Consider the following 24,944-nt stretch of genomic DNA (forward strand, 5'->3'; position numbering starts at 1 on the left):
CAAGAAATTAGCTCAGGTCATTATGCTTTGCTACACAAAGCTAAGTATCCAGCATCGCTTGTGTTTCTTGCCCCATGTGATGTATTTTTTGTGAAGTACACAGGTTGACATACTTAGGCTGCTGTAAAGTGTCACAGACTTCATACTACAAATGTCTAATGTCTAGTCATGGTTACAATGATGAAATACTACTGACAACAATCAAAACAATACACAAGATTTATTGCATATTTTATGATCATACATACAACCATTCCACAACAATCAATAACATAAGATACTGATCCCATTCTTTTCACCTTTACTCTTATTTGCTGAGTAAGGCCTGAAGAATACAGGCTGTCACAAATGTTTATAATAATGTGTATGTTTAATAATGTTAATAAAGTCAAACAAAAAAAATGATTGAGTGGTAGATCAATGTTTCTCAACTAGGATGTGGGAGCTCCAGGGCTCCTTGATCTCTTTGTCTCTGAGAAAAATGAGCAATAGTACATTTTCACTGTACTATAACTGTATTATGATATTTGTACTTCGAGATGAATACATCAGAGACAGTTTGGTGAATCGGCAACAGAAACAACAAAAGTGGATAAAAAGATGAAATGACATTAAAAAATATAAAAACAAACACATATACAGCTAGAGATATATGATTAGCATTTAACCCTGCAGTCTTATCAGTTACAGTTCATTTCTCACTTGTAGAGAAATAAATAGGACACAGTTTGGTGAATGTGTCACAAAAACAAAAAAAACCTCAGAAAGGGGATAAAAATGTTAATAAAATATGAAATAACAAAAAAAAGAATATAAAATCATATACACATATAAATATACAGCTAGAGCTACAGTTTTGGCATTCATACCTGGAATCCGCCCTAGTTTCATTTGAGGTGATTGAGATTCCATCACAGTGAGTCTCTGGCTTCCACACCTATTTCTCACGCTGTACAGTTCATGTCTCAGTACTTGTGTTGCACTTGTTTGTACAATTACCTGCCTTAGTTTTCAAACTGGATATCATAAGCAAGGGGTCCGTTAATAGCAAAACCAAGATAGAAAGAAACCTTTTCTGTGCTGAAACCACTTTGTATACCAGCAATGAGAGCTGGACGCACAGGGATTTTCAGTTTTCCATAATTGGCAAACACCTCTCCTTGCTCAGTGGTTCCACTGACTCGATGAAGGCGGCTGATAATTGCTTTGTCTTTAAATATATCTCCATTCCGCCAAAGTTGTGCCAAATTATCACGGCGCATCTCTTTAAAATTCTCATCAAGTTGGGGTTTCGAAACAAGCCTCTTGAGTCCCTCTTCTTTCCCCAAGTAGAGATGGGCAACAGTGCTCCTGTTTGGAAACAAAGTCAGGCGCTTGCGCGATGAGTTTCGAATTGCTCTCACATATGTCGCAATTTCTGTGTTTTCCTCAGTTGGACTTGGCCAGAATAACAGCAGAGCCAGGTAGTACGGGTCTGGGAAGGGATACCCAAGTCCTACATCTTGCAGAGTTTTCAAGAGGAGAGCAGAGAGGTGGCTGTAACTCTTCACGTGTTTAGATTTTGGTTTCAAAAGGTAAAGAACTATGTTTGACAAAATGTAATTGATTGTTTCCTTTGTCTTTTGTTTTTTGTTGATAAATTGTTGTTGTTGTTGCAAGAATGCGTAGCCCTCTGTGATCCTCTCGATCTCTTTGGCCGGTTTGTCCAAATGCTGAAGAATCCCTGTGAATGTATCTGCTTGTTTCTCTTCAAGAAACAGTCTTCGTTCTTCAATGTAGATTTTCAAATTGAGATTAGGATTGTTTTGTTGTTCTTTTTTCATTTCCTCTGGCGCGGTGCAAAAGAGAGTTACATACCTTTTAAAATGACCGCAGACGGCCCAACGATTCTTTGACTCAAATTCTGAACTGTTTGCTTTAATATACGTGAAGTAACAGTCAAGAATTTCAAACGTTTCTTTTACTTCCGTTTTCAAACTGAGGAGAAACTGCTCGTGTTCTTTGACGATCTCCACATATCTGTTGTTGACCTTGTTGTCCTCCTTATACACGCTGGTGATCGGGATTGCTTTTTGCAGAAAACTCTTCAAGTACTTCTTCTTCATTGGATCACTTTCCTCAAAGAACGGCAATCTGCTCAATATCTCAAAGACCAGGAAAGCAATTTCCAGCACACCCACATAGCCATAAACACTGTATGACTTTCTGGGGTAGTCATCCGACTCATCATCAGCAGCTTCCTTCTCAGGTTCATCCTCTGTATTTGCCAGCTCTTGAGCCCTTTTAAATGCTGTGATAGCATTCTCCGCTATTTTAATGTTTGCGTGCAAGTCTTCTGGATTGCATGATGTCTCCTGCTTTTCCCTGTCGTTATTAGATTTTAAATGGCTTTTGTGAATCTGCCCAATCGTGTCAAATGTGTATGGGTTTTCTTTAATTTTCTTGGCCTTTTCAGCGAATTTCATCGCCTCTGGGAAGTCACGCTCATTGATGTACAAATATCTCGCCAGTGCCTGAGGAATAGACGCACTTGTCACAAACCTGGATGATGCTTTCACAAAGATTTCTTGGACAGTTTGTCTGCCTTGCTTGCTGTGGATTTTGACAATGAGAGGAGAAAATGGCTCTCTCCCATCTCCATCTTTTCTGCGTTGCCTTTCAATCAACATTTGTTGAATTGAGAGCATGAACCTGTGTTTGACAACTCTATCACTGAAGAACAGATCACAGTGAAGAATCTCCATTGTGATATCACTGACTTTTAAATAGCAGCTTCTCTCCAACTCTTCCAGACACGCAGACGCTATGGACTGATGAAGGATTCGGATTCCTTTGAATTCTCCCCATTCTTCAACTGTGTCAATGATGAGAAAGTTTGAATATGGTTGCATTCTGTCCAACACACTGTCCTCTCTCCAGCGGATCATTTTCATCCCGAAAAAATCCTCCGAGAGAGAGAGAGAGATTTCAGACTCTGCCACATAGGTGTTCAGTAAGGCTAGAAAGGCAAACAGTTGGGCCTTCTTTGAGCTGAAATCAAAGCACTTCAATGTGTTACGAACAATGTCATCGATGTATTTTTTGTCAAAGTTGCTCTTCATGATCATGAAGCTGTAAAAGTTTTCAGGTTTTTCATGAGTTTCTTGGAGCTCTTTGAGTTTCTTTTCAAACTCCTCCTGTTCTTCTCGTGTCAGTGAAGCAGTAATGTATTGACTTTGTGTTGGACTGTGTCTGTATTGGTCCTTTGGGCTATGGGAACGAACACAGTTAAGGATGATGACTTTGCAGTTTGGTACGCCATCCATATTTATGTTTAAGCCCTCCTCTACTACAGCTTTATGTATGCAGTTCACAAGATTGTATGGATTCTCGGTTTCTTTTGAATCATCGACCAACAGCAAAACTGGAGACGGTTTATCACTTTCAAGTTTCATGAGCCTTCTGACTTGGATGGCAACTTCTGTCTTTGGCAGTACGTTGTCTTTCAGTATAGCACATCTGAACTCATGACGGAGGTCCCACATTACATGCATTGCTAAGGTGGTGCCACCACAGCCTGGATCGTGAAAGAGATTGAGCAGAGCACACATCTCTTTTGAATCTCTCAACTGAAATCTGATCATCTTCTTCACATTTTTATGCTTGTCCCTCTTGACAAATGGCTTCTCTTTGTCTTTGTCACAGAAGTAGAAGTTCCACCATTTGACTTTGCCTCCTCTGTAGAATTCCTCCTCAACTTTGATTCTCAAGGCATGAAAATCTGGACTGTTTTCATCAAATGTATTTTCACACTGATTCAGACACAAAATATCCAGAGCAGTCATGAAATCTTCATCCTTCTGTTTCAGGACAACGACACTAGAACCAGAAGAGGGAAGCAGCCTTCCAGATGACTGATTGAATGGTCCCAGTGCCATGATAGTGCCATTGATCTCACTCAGGGTTAGTTCATTTATAGAAAGGCAGTCAATGTCAAAATCACACTTTTCCTGAATCAGCTCCCTCCATTTCTCATATGTGCTCTGACATTCACAAATAGTGATGATGCTTTCCTCTTCGGTGTGTTTTATGAAGGACTTGTAGGTGTCAAAGACTGGGTCTTTCTCAGTGTCCACAGGTGAAAGTAGGAGGAATATAATGAGACTTCTTCCACGGAGAAGAACTTCAGGGTTGCAAATAAATGAAACCAACTGCTCTACATCTCTGCAAGATTTCCTCAGCCAGTTCTTATAGTCTAACTCCTTGTTTGAGTCACTGTCAAGGTCATGTCTACCATTGCAGAAGACCCAGCTGGTCTGTTTGCAGAGGTTAAGGTTCTTTATCACTGACTCGATCTGTCCTTGATATTGTGATGGGGCATGCAGATTGGCCACCCTTGACTCTCTGTATGAATGACACAGTCCACCTGGAGCACCGGAGTTCGGGTCGAAGTCTAACACACAGAACAGTTTAAGCTTACTCAAAAACTGGAGATACTGCACTTGTTCTGGACTACTCTTGTTTACAACAACAACAAATCTGTCATAGTTGTCCAGTAAGTTCCCACCACAAGTTAACAAATTCTTTAGTTTGTCACCCTGGTTAGCTTCTTTCTTCAAAACCTCATTTGAAGGACCCTGCCGCTCCTGTTGACCTGCAAGAACAGCAAAATAAATGCATTAAATAAAAGAACAAAAAACACTCTCTGTTGAACTTAAAAGGTTAAGACTGGTGATGTTCTAATTTTTCTTATTGTCAGCAAATCCCATGAAAGAAAAGACAAAACCAACAACATATCAGTCACTTCCCTCTCAGCTCACAGCCCATTGGGTCCTACTGAACGCCTTCCAAATGTATGGTTTTATTTAAAAAGGCTCAGTCATTTCCTCAAACAGCTGCTCGCTGTAGTTGTTATCAAACAAACAGGAGGAAATGGTGCATTTGTTGGGGACTATTTTCAGCGGTGGATGAATCCACATTTGGTGCTATAGTGAGTATTTGGGGCAGCAGGACGGTGTATATGTATGTGTGTTTGGGGGTTTTTCTTGCCTGTATTTCATAATACAGAAAAAAATATTTCATTGGTTGTCTTACCCATCTTCTTTTCCAGCTGACGAACAAGATCACGCTGATTGATTTCTTTTAGAATGTCTTTTGTGACTTGTAAAGCCTCCTCGCTCCCATAGTGGTCGGTTATTATCTTAGTGGTGTCCATGGTGTCGTTGCCTTCCAGTTTACACAGAGGAATAGCTTCATGCTTGGATTTAGTGTATTGTTTTAAGTGGAAATGAAAAAGTTTTAGGTCCTCTATTGCCAGGTTGGCTAGGGTTTTCTGGATCTCCACAGTGACCTTGGATATGTCTGGTATGACTGTGGTCTGCAGGAAGAAACAGAAGTAAATATTTAGTGTAAACTTTACACTTTAATCACCGTCCACAGTCAGAAAGATCCTGAAAGTTCGTTGTGCCTTTAAGTGTTCTAAAAGTACACTAACAAAATAGTTTTTGTTGTATATCAAAAGGCTCAGTTAACAGGCTGGATACAATAATAAGTATATTGTATATTATGATGTATAAAACAACATACAGATTTTACCAACACAGTTTCTTTTCTCCTGGCCCCCAGGTTCTGTGGCGTAGGCTGCTTCTCGAGTGGCTGCTGAGCCTTTTCTGATTCATTTTCCATCATTTTGCCTGTTTTTGATTCAGTTTTGTTAGATGATTCTGCCAGTCTCAGTGCAGGTTGACTGAGTTTTGGAGCTTCTGTTTGTTCTGTGCTGGTGTGAAGGATGGGTTGCAGCGTTGGTTCTGGTTTGTTGTTCAACTGACGAATTTCTGCCAGAATCTTAACAGCAGGACCACTTTTCACCTCCAGATCCAGAAAATCCTGCTTCCTGAAGCAAACAAGGCAATCTCCAGACACGTCCTCCTCTTGTAGCCGTTCTGCATATTTGCTATATACCTTCACATGCTGCAGTAGCCACTGGGTCACTTGTTCCTTTGTCCAATTCTTCACGTATGCTGGGAACGATGATTCATGTTGTGATCCTTCTTTCAGACTTTCTAGATAAGATGTGATTTTGACAGCAGGACCGTGTTTTATTCCCAAGTCCAATATGTCTGTCTTTTCAAAGACAACTAAACTGTCTCCCGACACTTCCTCTTCAATGAATCTGTCCGCACAAGTTTCATGAACTTTGACCTCTGTCATTAGCCAAAGGTGAACGTCTTCCTTGGTCCATGTTTGAATCCGAGGTGGTGGCTTTGTGGTTGAGCGTCTCATTTTGGATCAACTAAAAAGGAAACAGTTGAGTAATTGATTAAAATAATGAAAGGAACAATAAGAAAATACTGTATATTAAGAAGAAAGATGTCAGAGATATTACAGACGTCTATGTGATAATGAAGAAAATGCAGTAACAAACTGTACATATCACCATTGTGTTGCAAAAAAGGGTTTCAAATCTGACTACTGCCTTTAGGCTGACGTTTGATTCTAGCGTCTTGTGTAGTGTAACGTCATCTAAAAAATGAGGGAATAAAGGGCAACAGAACATTCGATCATTTTGTCAGTTGGTGTGTTTTTTGCTTTGTTTTTTAATGAAGCACTTAATAATTCACTTTGATTATGCCATGAATAACACAGAGCCAAGTTAGTGTATTTTAAGATAAGCCTTTTGTTATTATATATATGAATGGTGGTTAAGAATGGAGTGTACTGTATGTAAGAGTTAGGTGGAACCACAGTGTGTATAACATGATAGATATTATAGGCTACATAATAAGATGTTGAGGCTGACAACACGACAAAGAGGCAAATTATTTATTTAACTGCTCTACAGATCTTCAGGTTTACAGTACAAGTAGACACGTCGGCTCCTCGTGTCACCAAACATCCAGAGTGGTCAGTAACAAGCCCTTCGTCAAAGGGAAATTATGAAGGAGAATGTGATTCTTGAGAAAGACAGAAAGAGAGGATTAAACTCCAATTGTTCAGTCTTTAAGCTTTTCTGTGAATTAACAGAATACTAACAGAATAAATCAATCGCGATACTGAAGTATTGAATCGATCGTTGCCACACTGTCATAGTTATGTGCTACGTAGACATAACAGACAAAATCAATACGTACGCTACATTTAAGGAATTAATAGTTTTCACGTTACAATGTAGACTAATTAAATATAAATCGCTTCCACCGGAAGTGTCTACACGATTTTATTTTGTAGTTTTGGGCGCATTTCCTGTCCTGACAGTGGCGCTGCCCTGGGGGCGGGGCCTGCACCGGAAGCGACTCGCCAGAGGAGCCCTGCAGAAAAACGTCACGCGGACCCCCACCGCTGGTCTGGCGGGTGAATCTGCTCCTCGTGCGGTTTGCAAATGACTTCATCAGCTACCGACACGAAGCTACCGACGCCACATCCATACAGCTAGCTGGCTAACCTGTTAGCTAGTTAGTGTCACGGAGTCAGCGGTCCAACTGAAACATGGCAACACCGCAGATAGTTATAGTAACCTGGTCAGGTGTGTCTGTGCACTATTGTTGTGACCCATCTTCTCACTGCAGTCTGTGCTCGTCAGCCACCACCCATATATCCGTACAAACTGTCTGTGGTTTAGTCTGTAGCTGCCTGTGTGTTAAAGCTTCACCTCCCGTGAGCCATTTCCCGCCACAAGCTCTTGTCAGAGAAATAATGACCAAGAGGGCAGCGTTGAGATTTCATGCAAATGCTTACCAACAGCTGACACACCTAGTTTAGTTCTTTAGAGGTATAAAGGAAGTCACTGTTCAGCTTTTACACTCAAAGCATTCAAAGTATGAGCAGCCAGTGAATTTCTCACCTTCTGAAGTCCTTGAACGCCTCCTCACACTGGATTTCAGACCATCCTCAGACCATCTCTCCTGGACCAGCAGAGGTGTGAGCAGAACTTTAACTGCACTGTCGTCTAGTTCCTGGACATGTTGCTGAGATCAACACTGCACTACGCAGTGAAAATAAAGCCCTCCTTACTGTCTACACACACCCGCCCGCCCCCGCCACATCACTTCCTGTGTCACACCCACCCACCGACCCATGAGTTCAAGTTTCTGGCCCCTGTCAGAGCGTATTAACACATTCTATATTGCTTTAACATGTAAGCAGCATGTTTTAAAGTCTTAAAGCTCGTCTCTTGGCTGCTGTAGGCAGTAATGGTGTAAAGGGGTATTAAATTGTATTGAAGAACACATTTTAAATGTTGGTGAACCTGCAGAAACCCTGATAAACAAAGCACTCGTGTGTCTAAGTACAGGCTCCGAGCTGCGAGCCTGTCTGTGGACTCTTGGCCCCGTTACACAACCAGGAAAGTAAAGTAGCTGGTTCTCCAGTGAGGCTAATGCTAACAGCTGTGGTTGTTTTGTGACTAACCTAGTCGCTAGCAGCGATGGAGGGAGAAGGGACAGGTGGAGAGGGACATTATGGATGTGGACCAGTTCACCTTACTGAAGAAAACACAATGGACTTCATCTTCAGGCGGGAGTCTAATACACCTCCTCCGCCTGTCTGTCTGTTTCTCTTCTCTTCTGATGTTTAAATGTCCTGTATTTCTGTATTTTTCTGTCTGTGTAGTTTGCAGCATTGTTTAAATGTACTGTGCCAGTTTGCCTGCTGGTTACCAGTGCTTTAATGTAACTGGTTAAGTAGGCTTTAATTGAGTATTTCCATTTGATACAACTTTATACTTCTACTCCACCACATCTCAGAGGGAAATATTGTACTTTTTACTCCACTACATAGTACTACACTATACTACACTACATACTAAGACGATACAGCTTCAGCATTCACAGCCGAGGTATTAAAGGAAAGTTTCTGAATGAGTGAAATCAAGGGGCTATTTTCCAAAGTTAAGTCTTTTCAGATCAAACTCTTCATATTTAAACGCTGTATATTTAGCCACCAGTAACTCTTGAACTCAGTGTACTTATGATTAGGACGTGATTGTTGCAGTAAAATTGGAGACTTGAAAAACCCCAACATCTCCTGAAACATGTGTCGAGCTTTTAGATAAAAAAAAACGTCATAGAAGGTAGAGATGAGCGGATGATACCGAAGCTCCGAAGCTCGTCTCACATGAAGAAAACCAGGTGACTGATGACGTGAAGCTTCACAGAGATTCACTCAGTTTGATTCATGTACTGAAACAGCGACGACACGGCAGGGAAACAAACTTCAGGGCGTCTGAATCAACCATCTCTAATAAACTGTCAAATTTAAGGCATTTCTTTTTCATTATTGAATTATTATTATTATGATTTAAGGACAGAATAATCAAACTCTCAACTGAAACATTTGATGAAGTATTGAATTAAGGTACCTTTAATTGTCAATTAAATGCAAATGTAATGAATTAAAATGTCATTTGGTGGCACGCTCCAGCCTCCACAAACTACTGCAGTACATTCTGAGTTACAACACGTCACAGTTTTGTATCACTGGCCACCAGATACAGTTATCATACATTGGATTCTTCACATCCGTCAACCATTATTACAGCGTGAACATGTATATGTAAACTCGTACGTAATTCAAACATAGCTGCTGTTGTGTCAGTGATACTGGCTGAAGTGGCATTAAAATGGTAGTTCTGCCTTTCTTGTCGTCTTTCCTAACAGACTAATTTAAACCAGAGCCCTGAGTCGTCAGGCTGCATTCACTTTACCTGGGAAAAATCGTACCAATTATTTCACAGTTGAAAGCAAAACGGAAAAATTATCACGTAATTTAAACGTATGTCAAACTCACTTAAATCCATCCAGACGCCATGATTGTAGTTCAGCCTTTTCACCGTAATATATTTCTCACGATGAACCGGTTTCCCTTGATATGACCCCTGTAACTTTGTCGCTAACTAACATTCCCAACAATCATATTCCACCTGAAATGTGAGCTGAACAGTGTTTTCTAGCAGTGTTAATCATCATGTACCAGGAAGAAGCTCAGGGCTCGTATTTATCAAGCGTCTCAGAGAACTCGATTAACTTGTGAAATGACTCCTGAGCTCCGGAGGTTTCCTAACTTCCTGTTGAGAGGAGCAGGAGGTGGCGTTCAGGCATCATGTCTACAAGCTGCGTGGTCTTATAGTAAGACACAGTGAAAGGGAACATGGAGCTCTGAAACTGTTTCTACACTAATGAATCAAACTCTTACGGCTCTAACTACGCCTGCCAGAACACAGGTGACGGACATTCAACACTGTGCCTGAACGCATCAGGACTGAAACTGTGCAGGAGTTGTGGGACAGCCTCTCAGATAACACAGGTTGAAGTTACGGAAGAAAACCTGTGGGTTCATTTATTGAATAATTCATTTGTTTAAATTTACAGATGGAGCTGCTACATTGAGAGAGATGTTCACATGGTAACACTGGGCGACATCACAGGAATAAGTAATTGTCCCACCTGTGCGCAAAGGTGCACAGAGAAAGGTGAGTTGCTGTATACGTTTAAATCGTTTGTATGTCTCTTTACAGCCTGATGCAAACGTCTTGTTGGTAAAAGTCACCATAAGGTCTGAGTGAACACTGTTGGCGTCATGGTTTTGCATATACACTGTAACCTACAGCACAGCAGGTCATTTCTTATTGGCCTGTTCACATGACGCCGTTATGCTACATAAAAAGTGGTGTTATTTTCTACATTTCGAATCTTTCTTTATTTTTCCAAAGCGAAACTTTCAGCAGGGTTCCTGAAGTGATCATGAGATGCTTGATAAACACGGGTCCAGATTTACTTTTTCCCCCACAGGATGTGAATGCAGCCTTATTACAACCACTCACAGAAAACAAAAAAACAACCATGCTCAGTTTCTGTCCGTCCCAACAGAGTCCTCCTGGATCAAACATCAACGCCAGCTGTTCCCATGGTTACTATTATCTCCAACAGAGAGAGAGAGACAGTCCGGAGGCCTTCAGCTGAGTTCCCGTCCCGCCGGTCCGCAGTGAGTGACCTAGCTGAGGATTTTGTGGTAGGGATGGAGGGGGAGGGAGGAGGTGAACGCTCTGATGTCGGTGATGAGCGTGGCGTCCTGGAGGGACGGCGAGGAGGCCGGCAGGAAGGTCAGCTCGCTCACTTCACCGTAGGCCGAGGAGGCGGGGGGGTTGTCGGGGCTGTCGGGGCCGCAGGTGACGCTCGGTTCAGGTGGGTCGTTCTCCTCCACCCCGAAACCAACAACCTGGCCGAGAAAACCAGCGTGTTAAACATGATGCTTATTTTAGTCTTTGCCCGTCTTCAGAGATGAAACGATGGCCGCCGTTGGCTGTAAATATTTATGCTTATGTCGCTAGAAGGAAGCTCTTTAAAAGGAGCAGTACCATCCCTCTGTCCTGTGGCTGCTTTTAACCTTGTTAACCTGCAAACATTATTCTGTACTGATTCAACAAAAACGCAGTACAAAGACACTTCTGACTCTAACTAAAGTACTTCTGACTATTTGTGTGTACAATTGAAAGGAGGTCAGTTAAAGTGTTGGTGAACACAAACACACTTACATGTACGCTGAGCTTCCTGCTGCTGCCGTTTCTGTGCTCCAGGAACCAGGAGACCAGCTCCTCCTGAGTGAAGAGCTTCAGAGCCTCGATCTGCAGCAGAGACCTCAGCGGGTTAGGACCACAGAACAGGACCAGGACCAGAGACCTGCAGCCACACTAGATCTCTTCTTGTAATTTCAAGATACTAAATCATAGAAAACGTCTCCAGCTTTTTGCAACGCGCTTCCAAAGGTTACAAAACGTTCTACAAACAGTCCGCAGAATCAATTAATCATTAATCGGACATTAACGAGTGTCTCACCTCCTTGTTGAGCCGTTTGAAGACGTACTGCTGTGTGACCACCTCAAACCAGTTGCGGTCCACTTCCTCTCCCAGGTGGGCGTCCTCGCACTCCTTCAGCTTGATGAGGGCCGTCACCTGGGTCCTGAAGGCCTCCTCGCTCAGACCCGACAAACGCTCGCCGAAGCTGACCAGGAACTCCTCGATCTTCGCCTCGACGAACTCTGTGCTGCGAGGACAAACGGGACGAGGAAGAGGAGCGTTTCAGGGGAAAAGGAATGGAGCTCTACAGACACAAACATGCAGAAAGGTCAACAGAGGTCAGCTCACCTGAACTTGGTGGCCTGTGTTTCCACGGTGACAGAGAATCCCAGCACCCCTGAGGTGTTCCTGCAGGTCGGGTACACCTGGTACCTGGGGGGAGGTGAGATGATGATGTACTGGACAGTTACATTACGAGGTTTTGTGATTGAACAAAGTGAATGTTACTGATCTGTATACCCGAGTGTCTCCTTCGTCCTGAGGAAGTCGAAGCAGGGCTCCTCCATGTGCATCTGTGGAGACGGACAGAAGTCAGATTAACAGCAGCCTTCATCTGCAGCTGCAGTTACACTTCTGCTGTATGTGTTGACATGTCAACACTCACCACCATCAGCTCCATCAGAGCGTGCTCTCTGAGGTTCTTCAGCCCCGACTGCAACAAGAGCGTGCAATAAACTACCCAAGTAAAAGTACTAATACCACACTGTAAAAACACTCTGTTACAAGTAAAAGTCCTGTGTTAAAGCAGTCAAATGTCCCCTGTGACTGTGTTATACTATTATATATTATATCATTAGACTATTATTACTCATCATTAATGTCAAACAGACACAATCTGCATTTGTGTGAAGTGAACCTTTAAAAACATGATAAAAACATGAGGAAAATAAACAGGCTCCATTTTGCGTCTGTAATGTGAAGTTCACTGAACTGAACTTCAGCGAACAGGAGTTTGAGATGGTGTGACGGTCGACCTACCTGGTAGTACACGGTGACCTCAGAGTTGGCGTCTCCTTTGTTGAGAGATTTGACTTTACAGATGTGCTGTTTCTGAGGCAGCTCCACCACCCGGAACAAGACAGGGACCTCTGCTGACAGAGGCTGGAACTGCAGCTTACTGCAGACGGACAGACGGGACCGTTAACGTCAGTCTCCAAACTGACCGTTAAAAGTTTCAAAAATGTTTAAATCTACAGACGGACTGGCTGCTCATAGTTTTTATCCTTCTTACGTTAATAAAACAGATGTTTTCTTTTCTTCTGGAAGGTAATAAATACTCATTCAGTGTTCTTTAACTCCGAGATGTTAAACGTCTAGAAATATTGCTTTTTGCCAAACGTGTACATCACTGTTTAACACGTGTCTATTTTAAAAAGCACCGCCGCTCAGACAGTGAATGTGTATTTTATCAGATGATCAGAATTGAAGCAGGATACTCACTCGATGAAGTACTGCAGAAACTCCTTGGACTCCTGTTGGAGGAAACAACGTGTGTGAGATTACACCTCAACTTCTCAAACGGGAAACTTTAATATAACAAGAGACCTGTGAGAGAGGAGGTGGTTCAAAGAAAGATGTCCAATAACTCATTTTAACAACAAGGGTTTAACACTCAGAGATTAACCACACAATCCACTAAAACTGCTGACAGTGTGTTTCTGTAAGGAGACCTGGACACATGAAACCAGAACTATCGGTGTGGACAGACACCAGAACCAGAACCGACTGTTTAAACTGCTCAGCTGGTGTGTCTCACCGTGCTGGTGAAGTTTCCCTGCACCAGCCCCTCAGCGTACAGCTCCGCCTTCAGCCCCGTGACGAAGGTCATGAGGTCATCGACGGTCAGACCCTTCATGACGGCCTGATACTTCTGGATGACGGACCAGCGACAGTGCTCCAGGATCAACAGGCGGACGTCCCTGCAGACAGAGGAAAGGGAGGGAAAACAAGCCGAGACTGAAACCCAAAGACGGCACGGTCACCCGTTCTGTACGCGGCGGCTGAGCCCTCAGAGAACCTGCAGTTGGTATCATTCTTATATCAGACCGCAGACTTTGCATCTAGATACTCACTCCATCCAGGTGAGTGTGTGTGTGTGTGTGTGTGTGTGTGAGAGAGACGTACTTGCCGAGTCTCTCAGGTTTGATGAGGATGTTGAAGTAGGTCTTCTTCAGCTGCTCAGAGAACATGGTGAAGACGCCCGGCTCGGCGCTGAAGTCTGCCAGATGATCCACGATCAGCTTCAGCAGCAGCTGAAAGTCAGTGTGGCCGTCAGTGGTGGACAGTAACCAAGTACATTTACTCAACTACAGCATACACACACAGTACTTGTTAGTAGGATACTTTCAGTGCTGGTTTGTATCTGCATTTGATTTGTTGACAAGAAGAAACATCTAGAATATCAGCTGTTGAACAGCTGCTTCTCTCCACATCCAGCAGTAACAGATCCACACGGTCCTCCTGATGGATGAAGTCCAGTCTTCTCTCTCTGTTAGCTCTGTGTTTGGTCTCCTCCACCTCCTGAGGGGAACATCTGTCTCTTTAGCTGCTGTCTCCTCACCGGCAGTTTGTGGTTGAAGCCTTTCAGTCGGATCACCAGGCCGTGCTCTCCGGCCACCAGCTTGTACTCCAGCTGAGCCACGTCGGCCTCGTAGGCCGGCTCTGCCAGGTTGTGAGCCAAGATGTTCACGAAGATGTCGAACAGAACCAGACTGAAAGAGGAACGACGCGGTTAAACACGGAAAGACAAATTAAGGCTGGATGTTCACTGGACGCTCTGTGTTCATGTGCATCGACGGTCTCTTACTTCTCAGGACTGTTCTGAATCATTGGGGAGATCAGGTTGAAACGAATATAAGCTGAAAGACAGAATGAGTATTTTATTGTTTTACTACAGGTAGAAACTGTTCACCAGAAGTGCTGAATGAATGATGCACTGAGAGCACAGCAGGTTCTTAAAATCATCTTCAGGTTATATGAGGTGAAACATTCAAACCACAGACTTCTTCTAGAAGTTCAGCCTGACAGATTCGGTACATGATGAACTGTGCAAACACGCCTGCTGTTTCATGTCACAGCACCTGTGGACAACTTTGATTTTTCATTTCAGGTCACAGTTTTATAAAGCAGCAATTATTTAAATTGTCCACCAGATGGGGCTGTTTAACCTGCTGAGGCAGCAGCGAGGCCTAAGTTGTGAGCCCAGACTCCCCCCCCCCCACAGACGTGTTTGAAGACAAAAAGGCGGCTTTAAATAATGATTTCAAGATGTGGTTTTTCCACAAAACAGTTCAATGACCTCGTTAGAAATTCTTAAGATGAAATCTCTTCTTTGTGCCTCACTGAAAAATCTCTGACGTCTCCTTCTGCACTGAGAGGTCCGTTCTCAGTGTTGGTGACCTGCTGTCCACATCACACTTGTGTACGTTTCATACTGGACCCTGATATTCATGACACCTGGACTCACCTTTCGGGATCTTGAACTTGTTGTCCTTCTTGTACCACAGACAGCCGCGCTCGTTGTTCACTATCCTGACAGGAAACTCGGAGTCCGGACAGTCGGACGTTTTCAGGGCGAAATCGCTCGCTGCAGCACGAAGAGGAAGAAAAACGAAAGCATTCATGTTTTTTATTCAACTCCAGCTTCTGATCTGTGCGCTGACTCTTCTGTACAGTCGACCGTCATGTTCACATTGTGTTTTTACTGACCGATGAATTTGTTCTCAGCAGGAAGGTGGAGTTCAGGGTTGAGTTCGAAGTCTCCTGCCCAGCGCTGAGCCCACTCCTCTGAGACGTCTGATGACACAAAACAAACACACTCAACTTTATTATAATTACAATAGACCCTCCTGTCATTTAAACAGACACCAGGAGTAAATTATGCCAGTTAATTATTCCCAGTGTGTGCAGATTTACAGCAGTGACTCACATACATGCTTCTACATCATAGGTCCAACGTGTAATAACTGCATCATTAAATATTTAAATCCACGTCAACTGGCATGTGAACTGATTGTGTGTGTGTGTGTGTGTGTGTGTGTGTGTGTGTGTGTGTGTCGTACCCTCCATGCTGTAGCAGGTACCGAACCACTTTTCTCTGAGAGGACAGTGACCTTCGTTCTCTGGTGACAGCAGCAGCAGGTTGGCTCTGTCAGGAGTCAGCAGGGACAGAGCAGCACTGATCACCTGATCACACACACACACACACACACACACACACACACACACACACACACACACACACACACACACACACACACACACACACACACACACACACACACACAGTAAGTAAATGTATACTTCCTCAGAAAGATAGAAAGATAACCTAAACATCCAAAACAAAGACTGTAACTGCTGAAACTGTCACATATTCGACTGCACAAGACAATACTATGACAAAGACTGATGATGGATTATTGATCTGCAAGTTGATTTCCATATTATGACGTGATAATAATCACATTATATGAAATAAGCGAGATTAAGTCGAGCTTCATGGTTCATTCTTGCCCAAAGACAAACAGATTGTAAAGAACACACATCCAGAACACCCAAAACACCTCGAACACAGAGCGATGGGCACACTGTGCTGATCTCAGATCAGGAACAGGTCTCAGGTGGTCTCAGACAGATTCTGGATCAGATCTGGACTGCGGTCCTGGTTACCTGCGAGTCGTACTCAAACATGAGCTGGTCTCCGGTCAGGAAGTCCTCTTTGGGAAACAGCTGCATGTTCTCACAGATGTTCTCCACAAACTCGATGGGATCCGTCTGTCAGTCAAGACGTTTAATCACATATTTACATTTCAGTCAAAACACACCTGAATGGTGTCATTAAGTGTCACTTGATTTTGATTCTGTTTAACTCCAGTTAATTATTATGGGAGGGAAAGTTACTGCACAGCATGGAGAAACCATCCATGCTACATTCTTGATTATTAGTGATGATTGACAGGTTAAAATGGATTTTAACTCTATGATTTCTATTGTCATCATCATTAATATTATTAGTGTAGCTTTAACGATAAAAAACTGATGAATGATTTTCTTGGAGAACTGAATCATCACAGAGATGAAGATGATGAAGCTGTCATTCGGCTGTAAACAGTTTGCACAGTGAGTCTGAGCTGCAGCACCTGCTCCTGATAGTGGAACTCGTTGGCTTCTATCTTCTGAATTTCTTCATAGATCCTGAAAAAAACAGACGTTTGCTGAAATATAACATCTTATACGACAAAAAGGTACAAATATCTGAGTGTTTGCATGCACACGTGTTACTGTTGGCTTTCTGGAGTTATTTCACTGTTTAAAAGAGCACCTTTTTGTTGCTGTCAACAGTGAGTTAATGTGTGGGAAATTAATAAGAAACTATATTTTCAAAACAACTTTATGTGCACTACAGTAACTTCTGGAGGTGTTCTTCTAAGGCAGCTTTCATGTCCACGAGACAACAGAGAAACTGGAGTGACATTACATCAGGAAAGTGAGCAAGAAGTTTAACAATAATAAACAAGGATCTCCATGCTGGAGATACTGACGAGAAATACATAAGACAAAATTCATTCAGCTTATAGTTACGGATCAATTCCATATTGCCATATTTGACAACTTCAGACGACTATTCACAACTAATAAATCTTCATTTATTACAAAATAATACAGTGAGGGGCTTTGGGCGTCTGATATCTGGAGGTTATTGAAGTGTTAACTAGGTTTCTAACACGTGTGCCTGAATCTTAAAGACACTGCAGTGCAGCAGGATGAGCGGGAGGACTGTTGCTGTCTGTGTGGAGGCTGACCTCTGCTGGGGGCCCAGATTCTGGAGCATCTTCAGGTACTGGAACACAAAATGGACCACCTGCACAGAGGAACATAACGCTGTGTTACTGGGCATCCTTCGTCTTCTTATTGCTGGTGACTATTTAGACAGCTGAGTGAAGTTAAAACCAGCAGCAGCATCGTGGCTGACGTCTCTCGGCTTCTTTCTTTTTTAAAAATGTCAATAGATCATTTAATGAAGTTCTTCTTTTATGTGTTTGGCTGCAACTTAAAGACTCACTGAATCCTTTCAGACATGAACTGTAATCAATAAACTCTCTGCTCGGTTTTAATGCTGACATCATGTTTACAAGTGAGTTTTCTAACATTTTCCAGACAGAATAAAAGACTCTGTGTGTGTGTGTGTGTGTGTGTGTGTGTGTGTGTGTGTGTGTGTGTGTGTGTGTTGACCTGGTAGAAGTTCTGGTAGCCCTGGTCAGTGAGGGTGATAGAGATGGAAAAGATGGAGTAGGTGGTGTTCTGGTCGAAACCCGTCTCACTGTTTCCACCAAACAGAGCCAGAGCCCAGCACCTGACGACGACAACACACACACACACACACACACACACACACACACACACACACACACACACACACACACACACACAGTATATCCCATGAGTCCTCTGCTCTTAGTCAATACTTGCTGCCGGTTTATAACCAGCTGATTCCTTCTTGACTCACTTCTTCCTGAGCTGAGACAGGATGCTGCCGGTTCCTTCGTGTCCGATCAGCCAGGAGATGTAATGAAGAGGCTTCACTCTGACAGGAAACACAAACACACACTCTGTGAAGTCTGTTCTGATTGGAGGCCACAGTTTGACGCGTCAGTACATCAGCTGGACTGCGATTCGTCGGGCTCGGTGGGTGCAGGAGGAGACGCAGGTACAGAGCCTCACTGCAGAGGTGCAGCGTCACGAATGGTTCATGACACAATGAGAAGAACATGTTGGGTTCAGTGTTCATCCAGCTTCTCTGTGCAGGGAGACGTTATGTAGAGAAAGCTTCAGGATTTTGTTTATTAGAAGAAGAAGAACATCTTTAAAGCTGCAGCTGTACATTTATATGTATTTTCATTGGTCGAGGGTTTATAGCGGCTCTGGACTCTGACTCACCTGTAGTGTTTCCCCTGCGGAGGTACGGCCCAGCTGATGGTCAGAGCGTGAACCTTCCTCACAGGAACCACTGCAACACACAGCTTAATGTATTAGTATGTACGTAATGACATAAGTTAGTTTACCGCCAGATCCCCAGGCAGTAAACTAGGTGTTACAGCAGCCAAGCAACAGACCAGATAAGGAAACACAAAGGATGGAGCAGCCAAGTGCCAAAATATATTACAGGGTTATAGAATTCTACAAATATCAGTGACTACGGGTCTATAATATACAGTAATAATAGTAATAATAACAAAACAGACAGTGTCTGACCTCTGTAGAGTTTGTTGAAGGCTGGTGTGTCGAACGGCTGCTGCAGGTGAGAGAAGTCGGCTCGAGGTTCATCGCTGGAAACAAAAAAGATTTCATTTTGTTTCGTCTTTGTGCGGTTATCATTGTTGATCTATTTTCCCTTTTATTCTGTGTAATACTTCACATATACACGTTTGTTGGATGACAGCCAGACTGACGCTGGAGTTTTCATATGATGATGAGTTTTAGATACTTGGGCCTTCAACAAAATCTGACATCTGATATTTTTAAATCAACACTTAACGATAAACACAACGATCATGATATGGATCCTTCAGATGTGTTGTTCTCATTGTAACCAACATACATTCTGTGGGACTTTTTACAGTGTACAAATAAACCTGCCGACTCTCTCTGGTGGACAAATTATGACACTGTTTCTAACTGACGAATCATTTCTGTACTGACATTTCTTGTTGCTTATCAGCCAACATAAGTACAGATGCTGATGTATAAGCGATAAGCTGACAGTGGCTGATGTGCAGTATATTATGCAGTATATCAGTATAGCTGCAGTTTGTATACAAGACTCTCGTGTACTGCTGTGTTATACTGAGAGGAGTTACAACAAGGTGAGTACCGACAGACGTCAATCAAACTGCAGAGCATCACTGCTACAACAATGTGATGTACATCATGATACACTGATGGGGTGAGGAAGTGTGTGTGTGTGTGTGTGTGTGTGTGTGTGTGTGTGTGTGTGTAGTGGTCTTACTTGTTGGGGACCTTGATGAAGATCTCTCTGACCCACTGCTCCAGAGTGTCCAGAGTCTCTAAACAACGAGAACACCGTCAACACAACTGTTCCAGCTTCACATCCCACCAACATGCTAAAGTTAGCAGCAGATTAAAGGGCATCTTCACAGCAGCTGAAAACCTTGTTTTTGTGATGTACAAGTGTACTTCAGGGTGTGTCAGTACACAGTGACATCACTGTTGGGGGTGTGGTTAAAGACAGTTAGAGACTCAACCACTGACCCAGCACTGAAATGCTGCTTCTCAGCTGGCTGCTGGATGCTGACATTAGCATGTTAACATTAGCTTTCATCACATTTTATACAGAAATCTTATAATAACAATGATAATAATAAGAAGAATTAATAATAATAATGATACAATTCAAGCTTGTTAAGAACAAGAGCTCGGAGTCCCCAGTCTGTCAGCATTCAGCTCAAAGCACATTTGGAATAAATGGACGCAACAACGGACATTCAGAACGCACACAGCTTTGACTGATGAAGCTCGTCAACATCCAAACCTCGTTAATAAGTCGACTGTAGGCATGGTAACAGTCAGTGGACTGAAGAGTAGAACTGAGTCAGAGATGTCCTTTCATTTAGGAAAAACTTTACGTTTAAGTTCTGGTAAAAAGACAAGGCGGACATCTTGACAGACCCCCTGCGGTGGTGATCATGTCTGGTGAGTTTGTGCGAGTACCTCTGGACTGAACGGCGAGCGTCATGTAGTGAGCGGAGTAATATCTCCTCCAGAAGTGTCGGAGCCGCTGGTAGGTGTTGATCTGCTTCTCTCTGGGCTCGTGCTTTAATGTCTGAGCGTTACCTGACAGGGACAGATGTTCATGTGACATCAAACCATGAAGACAGGTCCATCAACGTAGAGAGAGGACTTTGTAAAACCTTTAAAAAGCACTTAAGAATGAAATACATGACAATTTCATTACTGGAAAAGGGGGAAATAACTGATCAGAGGACAGCTGGAAGAGCAGCATGCAGAGACAGCGCACACTGACTTAAAGGGTATCATAAGTATTTGTCTTATGAAACAGGTCTCAGGGATTTAACATCTGAAGACTGTGTGTGTTGTTCTTACCCCAGCAGAATTTGCTCATAGGGTGTCCTGGTTTAGCCAGACTCCCAAACAGCATCTCCTTACGATGTGAGTCAGACGGCCTCGCTAACTGGTACTCTGGACAGGAAATGAGAGCGTGAATGAGTGAAAATGTCACCTGAAGCAGACTGAAGGGCCACTGGTGCACTTAGAAACAGCGTGGACTCACCGCTGTCCACAGCCTCCACCTCTCTGTCGATAGCGTCTTCTATCATCAGGGGACAGATGAAGAACTGAGCCCACCTGGAACACACACACACACACACACACACACACACACACACACACACACACACACACACACACACACACAGTTACAGTGGTGTGTGTGTGTGTGTGTGTGTGCTTTCTCATCTTTTTCTTTTTCCTACAGCAGAAGTGTGTAAATGTTCAGGTCAAACCTCCAGCCAACAGAAACAAACAGAAACAGCTGCAAACAGGACAAAACTACTACACACTACTCATTGATTAGTCATCAAAAGATTAATCCAAAGTCGTTTTATTAATTGACTGTTTGTGCCATCAGTGTTTTCTGGTTCCAGTCTCTGCAACGGTTCTTCTCCGTTTTATATTATAAACTGAATATCTGTTGTGAATTGTTGGTCGGACAAAACAAGACATTTAAAGGACGTCACCTGGGACTCTGGAAGATGTGATGCCTATTTTATCGACCAAACAATGAATTGATTAATCAAAATTAAGATTAATTGATGAGTACAACATTCGTTCATTGCTGTCCTACAGGGACACAAAGGGAACATTGTGGCAGGCTCTCCAATCTGCTCTACAAACAGCAGCAGTGGCAGCGTGGCTACAGAGAGTCATCAGTTGGCCTGTTGGAGAGCGCCTCAGCGCTCGTGGTGATCTTTAATGAACCGGTTGACCTCCCATCAGACAGCCAGATGGCCCACAAAGAGCTGCCATCAACACACACACACAAACAGGACGCTGGCCTTCACGATGTTCTGCCAGGACACCCCCGCGTACCGGCCTGTGGTTCACTCACATACTGGACCTGCTAGAGCTCTGCCACAGGCTCAGGACCATTCTGAGTTGTTTTTAAATGTAGCAGCAGAAAAACAAGGACACAAGATGATCGTGGGTGTGTGTGTTCCCAGCGGCCGCCTCACCTGTCGAGCGCCTCTCTGAAATACTTCCTCTGCACGTCGAACTGGAAGATGGTTCTCTCACAGTCGGTGGACGCGTTGTCGCTTCCGCCGTGCTTCTTCAGGAAGGCGTCAAAGCCGTTCTCTGCTGGGTATTTCTCACTGCCCATAAACACCACTGACCATCAGGGAGGGGGAAAGAAAAATCAGGAGAGGAAATTAACACACAACAGGAACATAGAAACTCGTTTGGCCAAATTCATTCATTCATTCATTAGTGTCGGATACCAAATGTCTTTCAGCCTGCATCAGCTGCAGCTTATTAACGGCTGAAATGAAACTTTTGGTTGTTGTTCGGTTAATGTGCTCGCTGCAGGCCGGCGTCTGTACGAATGGACTCTGTGTTTCATATATATATATATATGTATGTTACAAAGGCGCCCTGTGGAGTTTTCTTAGTTATATTTACATTCAGTGTCACTGTATTAAAACACAGTGTGTGTCTTTCTGAGCTCTAACAATCATGTTGAATGCATTTCCTTCCTCATAAAACATTTGGAAAGCTGATGTTTTAAATATTTTAATTTCTGCATTATTTACACTCATTTTCACTTCTCGTCTTCTTCTCTGCCCGTGCGTCCTGCGACACACGTCTACATTTGTTTTGCTCAATCAGTGAAAGAGCAGATGTAAATGTCACACACATGCATGTGCGTCTCCGTGTGGGTGCATGATTCAAACAACACAAGGATTCAGTCATCAAAACATTCCCCCCAAACGTCACTAGTGGTCAAATATTCCACAGGGTACCTTCAAGCTGCACAGTTCTGTATTTAGATCAAGTACATATATATATATATATATATATATATATATATATATATATATACACAGTATATCATATACAACATATGCACCAGCACAACGAGCAGGAAACTATAAACGTACAGAAGACACAGCAGCTTCTGAGATGATTACAGGACAAACACATGATTAACTGATATCATGTGTACGTCACATCCAAAATATATAACTGAATGTGATGTGATGAGAAGAGTGCATGATGAAGGCAGACAGCTGTCAGTCACAAGAACTATATGACAGCATTCAGCATCTTTTCAGACTCGGCTCTCTTCTGCTGGACTCACTGTGTTCCAGGAAGTGGGCGAGGCCGGGCAGGTCGTCCGGGTCACTGAAGCTCCCCACACTGATGCACAGAGCAGCTGCCGCCTGCAAACACACACACAAATACACGTAACACACACACATAATTGCCGTAACAGACTGAGTGTATTTAGGGGAAGAACAAAGGCTCATCACACTAACTGCCTCTAAAACATTTAATACTGATGAGACGTGTTGAACCTCGTCACCCACCTGCTTCTCAGAGCACCCTCTCTTCTTCTTCCCTGCGTTCTCCTCGTCCAGCTCATCAAAGTCGCTGTCCTGCTCTTCCTCTTCGTCTTCCTCCTCGTCCTCCTCTGACCCCTCACCAGAATCCCCTTCTTCCTCGCCTTCCTCCTCCTCAGCCCCGTCCTCTGTCTCCCCCTTGTCCTCTCCGTTTTCACTGCCTCCCTTCCCGCCTGCCCCGCTGAAGTCGGAGATGAGGAGCGCTCGGAGGCCGTTACTCAGCTCGATGTATCTGCAAAGAGCGGGAGAGGATCTGCATCAATATTCAAACACTGGAGCTCACGATGTCTCCAGCTGGACGCATAATATAAAAGTTGCTTTCACACCTGTAGTTCAGTTACATTATATTACATTACATTCATTAACACTGTCCAAAGTGACAATTTCCCTGTACATGGAAACAGGAAGTATAACGTTGCCATGGATTCAGTAACATACGCTGTGGGCTATAACTTGAGCCCTGTTTTGTCACATGGTCTCCATTAAAGCAGCTGAATCAGCTGTTAGCAGCTCCTGTCTGCAGCGTCCTCATGGATGTATAGATTGCTTATGTACAGTAGATCACTTTCTTCACAGTTCACACAATAAGCACATGGATCAAACAGATTTAACAGTAGTTTCTCTTTGAATTTGTGCTAAAATCACGACATCCTGTCTGACATTTAGACCAGACTCTTTTCTTTCCCCACCTGTATTTCTTTGGGTCACTGGGTGATTTGTTGATCTCTGGGTCTCCCTGGTCTTCTGCAGCAACTCCATCTCCAGCACCCACCTGGGACCTGGCATCCTGTGGCGGTGGCGGCTCACCCTGGTCTGGAGCAGATACCTGTCCTGGCACACTGCCGCTGCTCGCTGACTTGTTGGTCTGAGGCATTTGGACAGAGTCCTCTGGGATGACAGAGCCACACATGCAGGAGAACACACACGTTCATGAATACATAAAGGTCCTGTAGGTCATGTTGTCAAAAACCAAACTTTTCCAGGTTGTAGCTTCCTCAAATGTGAGGATTTGCTGCTTTTCTCTGTTTAATATCATTGTAAGATAAATATTTTAGGTTTGCTTTAGGACAAAACAAGCTATTCAAAGAGTTCACCTTGGATACTTGGGAACTTCTGTGGGACATTTTTCACTGTTTTCTATCATTTTATAGTCTGAATGATTAATAAATTAATAGAAAAAGAAAGAAAGATTAAAGGACTACTGTCTCACTTCCATCCCACCACTGCAGCCCATCGAGGAAACACAGAGAGGGAAATTGGTACTAAAAGGACTGCAAACTTTGGAAGATATTCACTTGATTTGACTAACTCTGACTGCTGAAGCATCATATTAGCTTCACAAAGCATTTTAGCACACAACAACAATCTCTTCACAATGATTACAGTGAGAGGGAACTATTTCAATGTACATAAGCGCATGAGAGAACAGTTTGAAAACAGACATGCAGACCTGCCCTTTCAT

General features: G+C 43.3%; 2 protein-coding genes across 3 annotated transcripts; both read right to left on the reverse strand.

Annotated features, from left to right (window-relative positions):
- Window positions 1-203: 203 nt before the first annotated feature.
- Window positions 204-7,947, reverse strand: LOC139287870 (sterile alpha motif domain-containing protein 9). Its single transcript, XM_070909069.1, has 4 exons — window positions 7,820-7,947; window positions 5,575-6,271; window positions 5,074-5,356; window positions 204-4,633 (listed from the first exon to the last, which is right to left on the reverse strand). The coding sequence occupies exons 2-4, from the start codon at window positions 6,259-6,261 to the stop codon at window positions 1,005-1,007; spliced, it is 4,599 nt and encodes a 1,532-aa protein (XP_070765170.1). The 5' UTR covers window positions 6,262-6,271; window positions 7,820-7,947; the 3' UTR covers window positions 204-1,004.
- Window positions 7,948-9,314: 1,367 nt separating this feature from the next.
- nrd1b (nardilysin b (N-arginine dibasic convertase)) lies at window positions 9,315-24,368 on the reverse strand. 2 transcript variants are annotated; one of them, XM_070909623.1, is made up of 30 exons: window positions 24,172-24,368; window positions 23,450-23,714; window positions 23,221-23,302; window positions 22,097-22,250; window positions 21,136-21,209; window positions 20,949-21,044; window positions 20,556-20,678; window positions 19,834-19,891; window positions 19,080-19,153; window positions 18,765-18,834; window positions 18,334-18,411; window positions 18,060-18,180; window positions 17,630-17,688; window positions 16,967-17,021; window positions 16,497-16,601; window positions 15,890-16,013; window positions 15,537-15,623; window positions 15,295-15,414; window positions 14,635-14,686; window positions 14,389-14,539; window positions 13,953-14,080; window positions 13,585-13,747; window positions 13,269-13,300; window positions 12,807-12,945; window positions 12,433-12,480; window positions 12,288-12,340; window positions 12,117-12,200; window positions 11,808-12,015; window positions 11,507-11,596; window positions 9,315-11,190 (listed from the first exon to the last, which is right to left on the reverse strand). In XM_070909623.1, the coding sequence occupies exons 1-30, from the start codon at window positions 24,354-24,356 to the stop codon at window positions 10,966-10,968; spliced, it is 3,303 nt and encodes a 1,100-aa protein (XP_070765724.1). In that variant the 5' UTR covers window positions 24,357-24,368; the 3' UTR covers window positions 9,315-10,965. The 2 variants fall into 2 exon arrangements, with proteins under 2 accessions (XP_070765724.1, XP_070765723.1); XM_070909622.1 differs by having other exon boundaries at window positions 23,411-23,714; window positions 24,172-24,356.
- Between the last annotated feature and the right edge of the window lie 576 nt (window positions 24,369-24,944).

This window comes from Enoplosus armatus, chromosome 7, assembly GCF_043641665.1.
Source record: "Enoplosus armatus isolate fEnoArm2 chromosome 7, fEnoArm2.hap1, whole genome shotgun sequence".
Classification (NCBI taxonomy): domain Eukaryota; kingdom Metazoa; phylum Chordata; class Actinopteri; order Centrarchiformes; family Enoplosidae; genus Enoplosus; species Enoplosus armatus.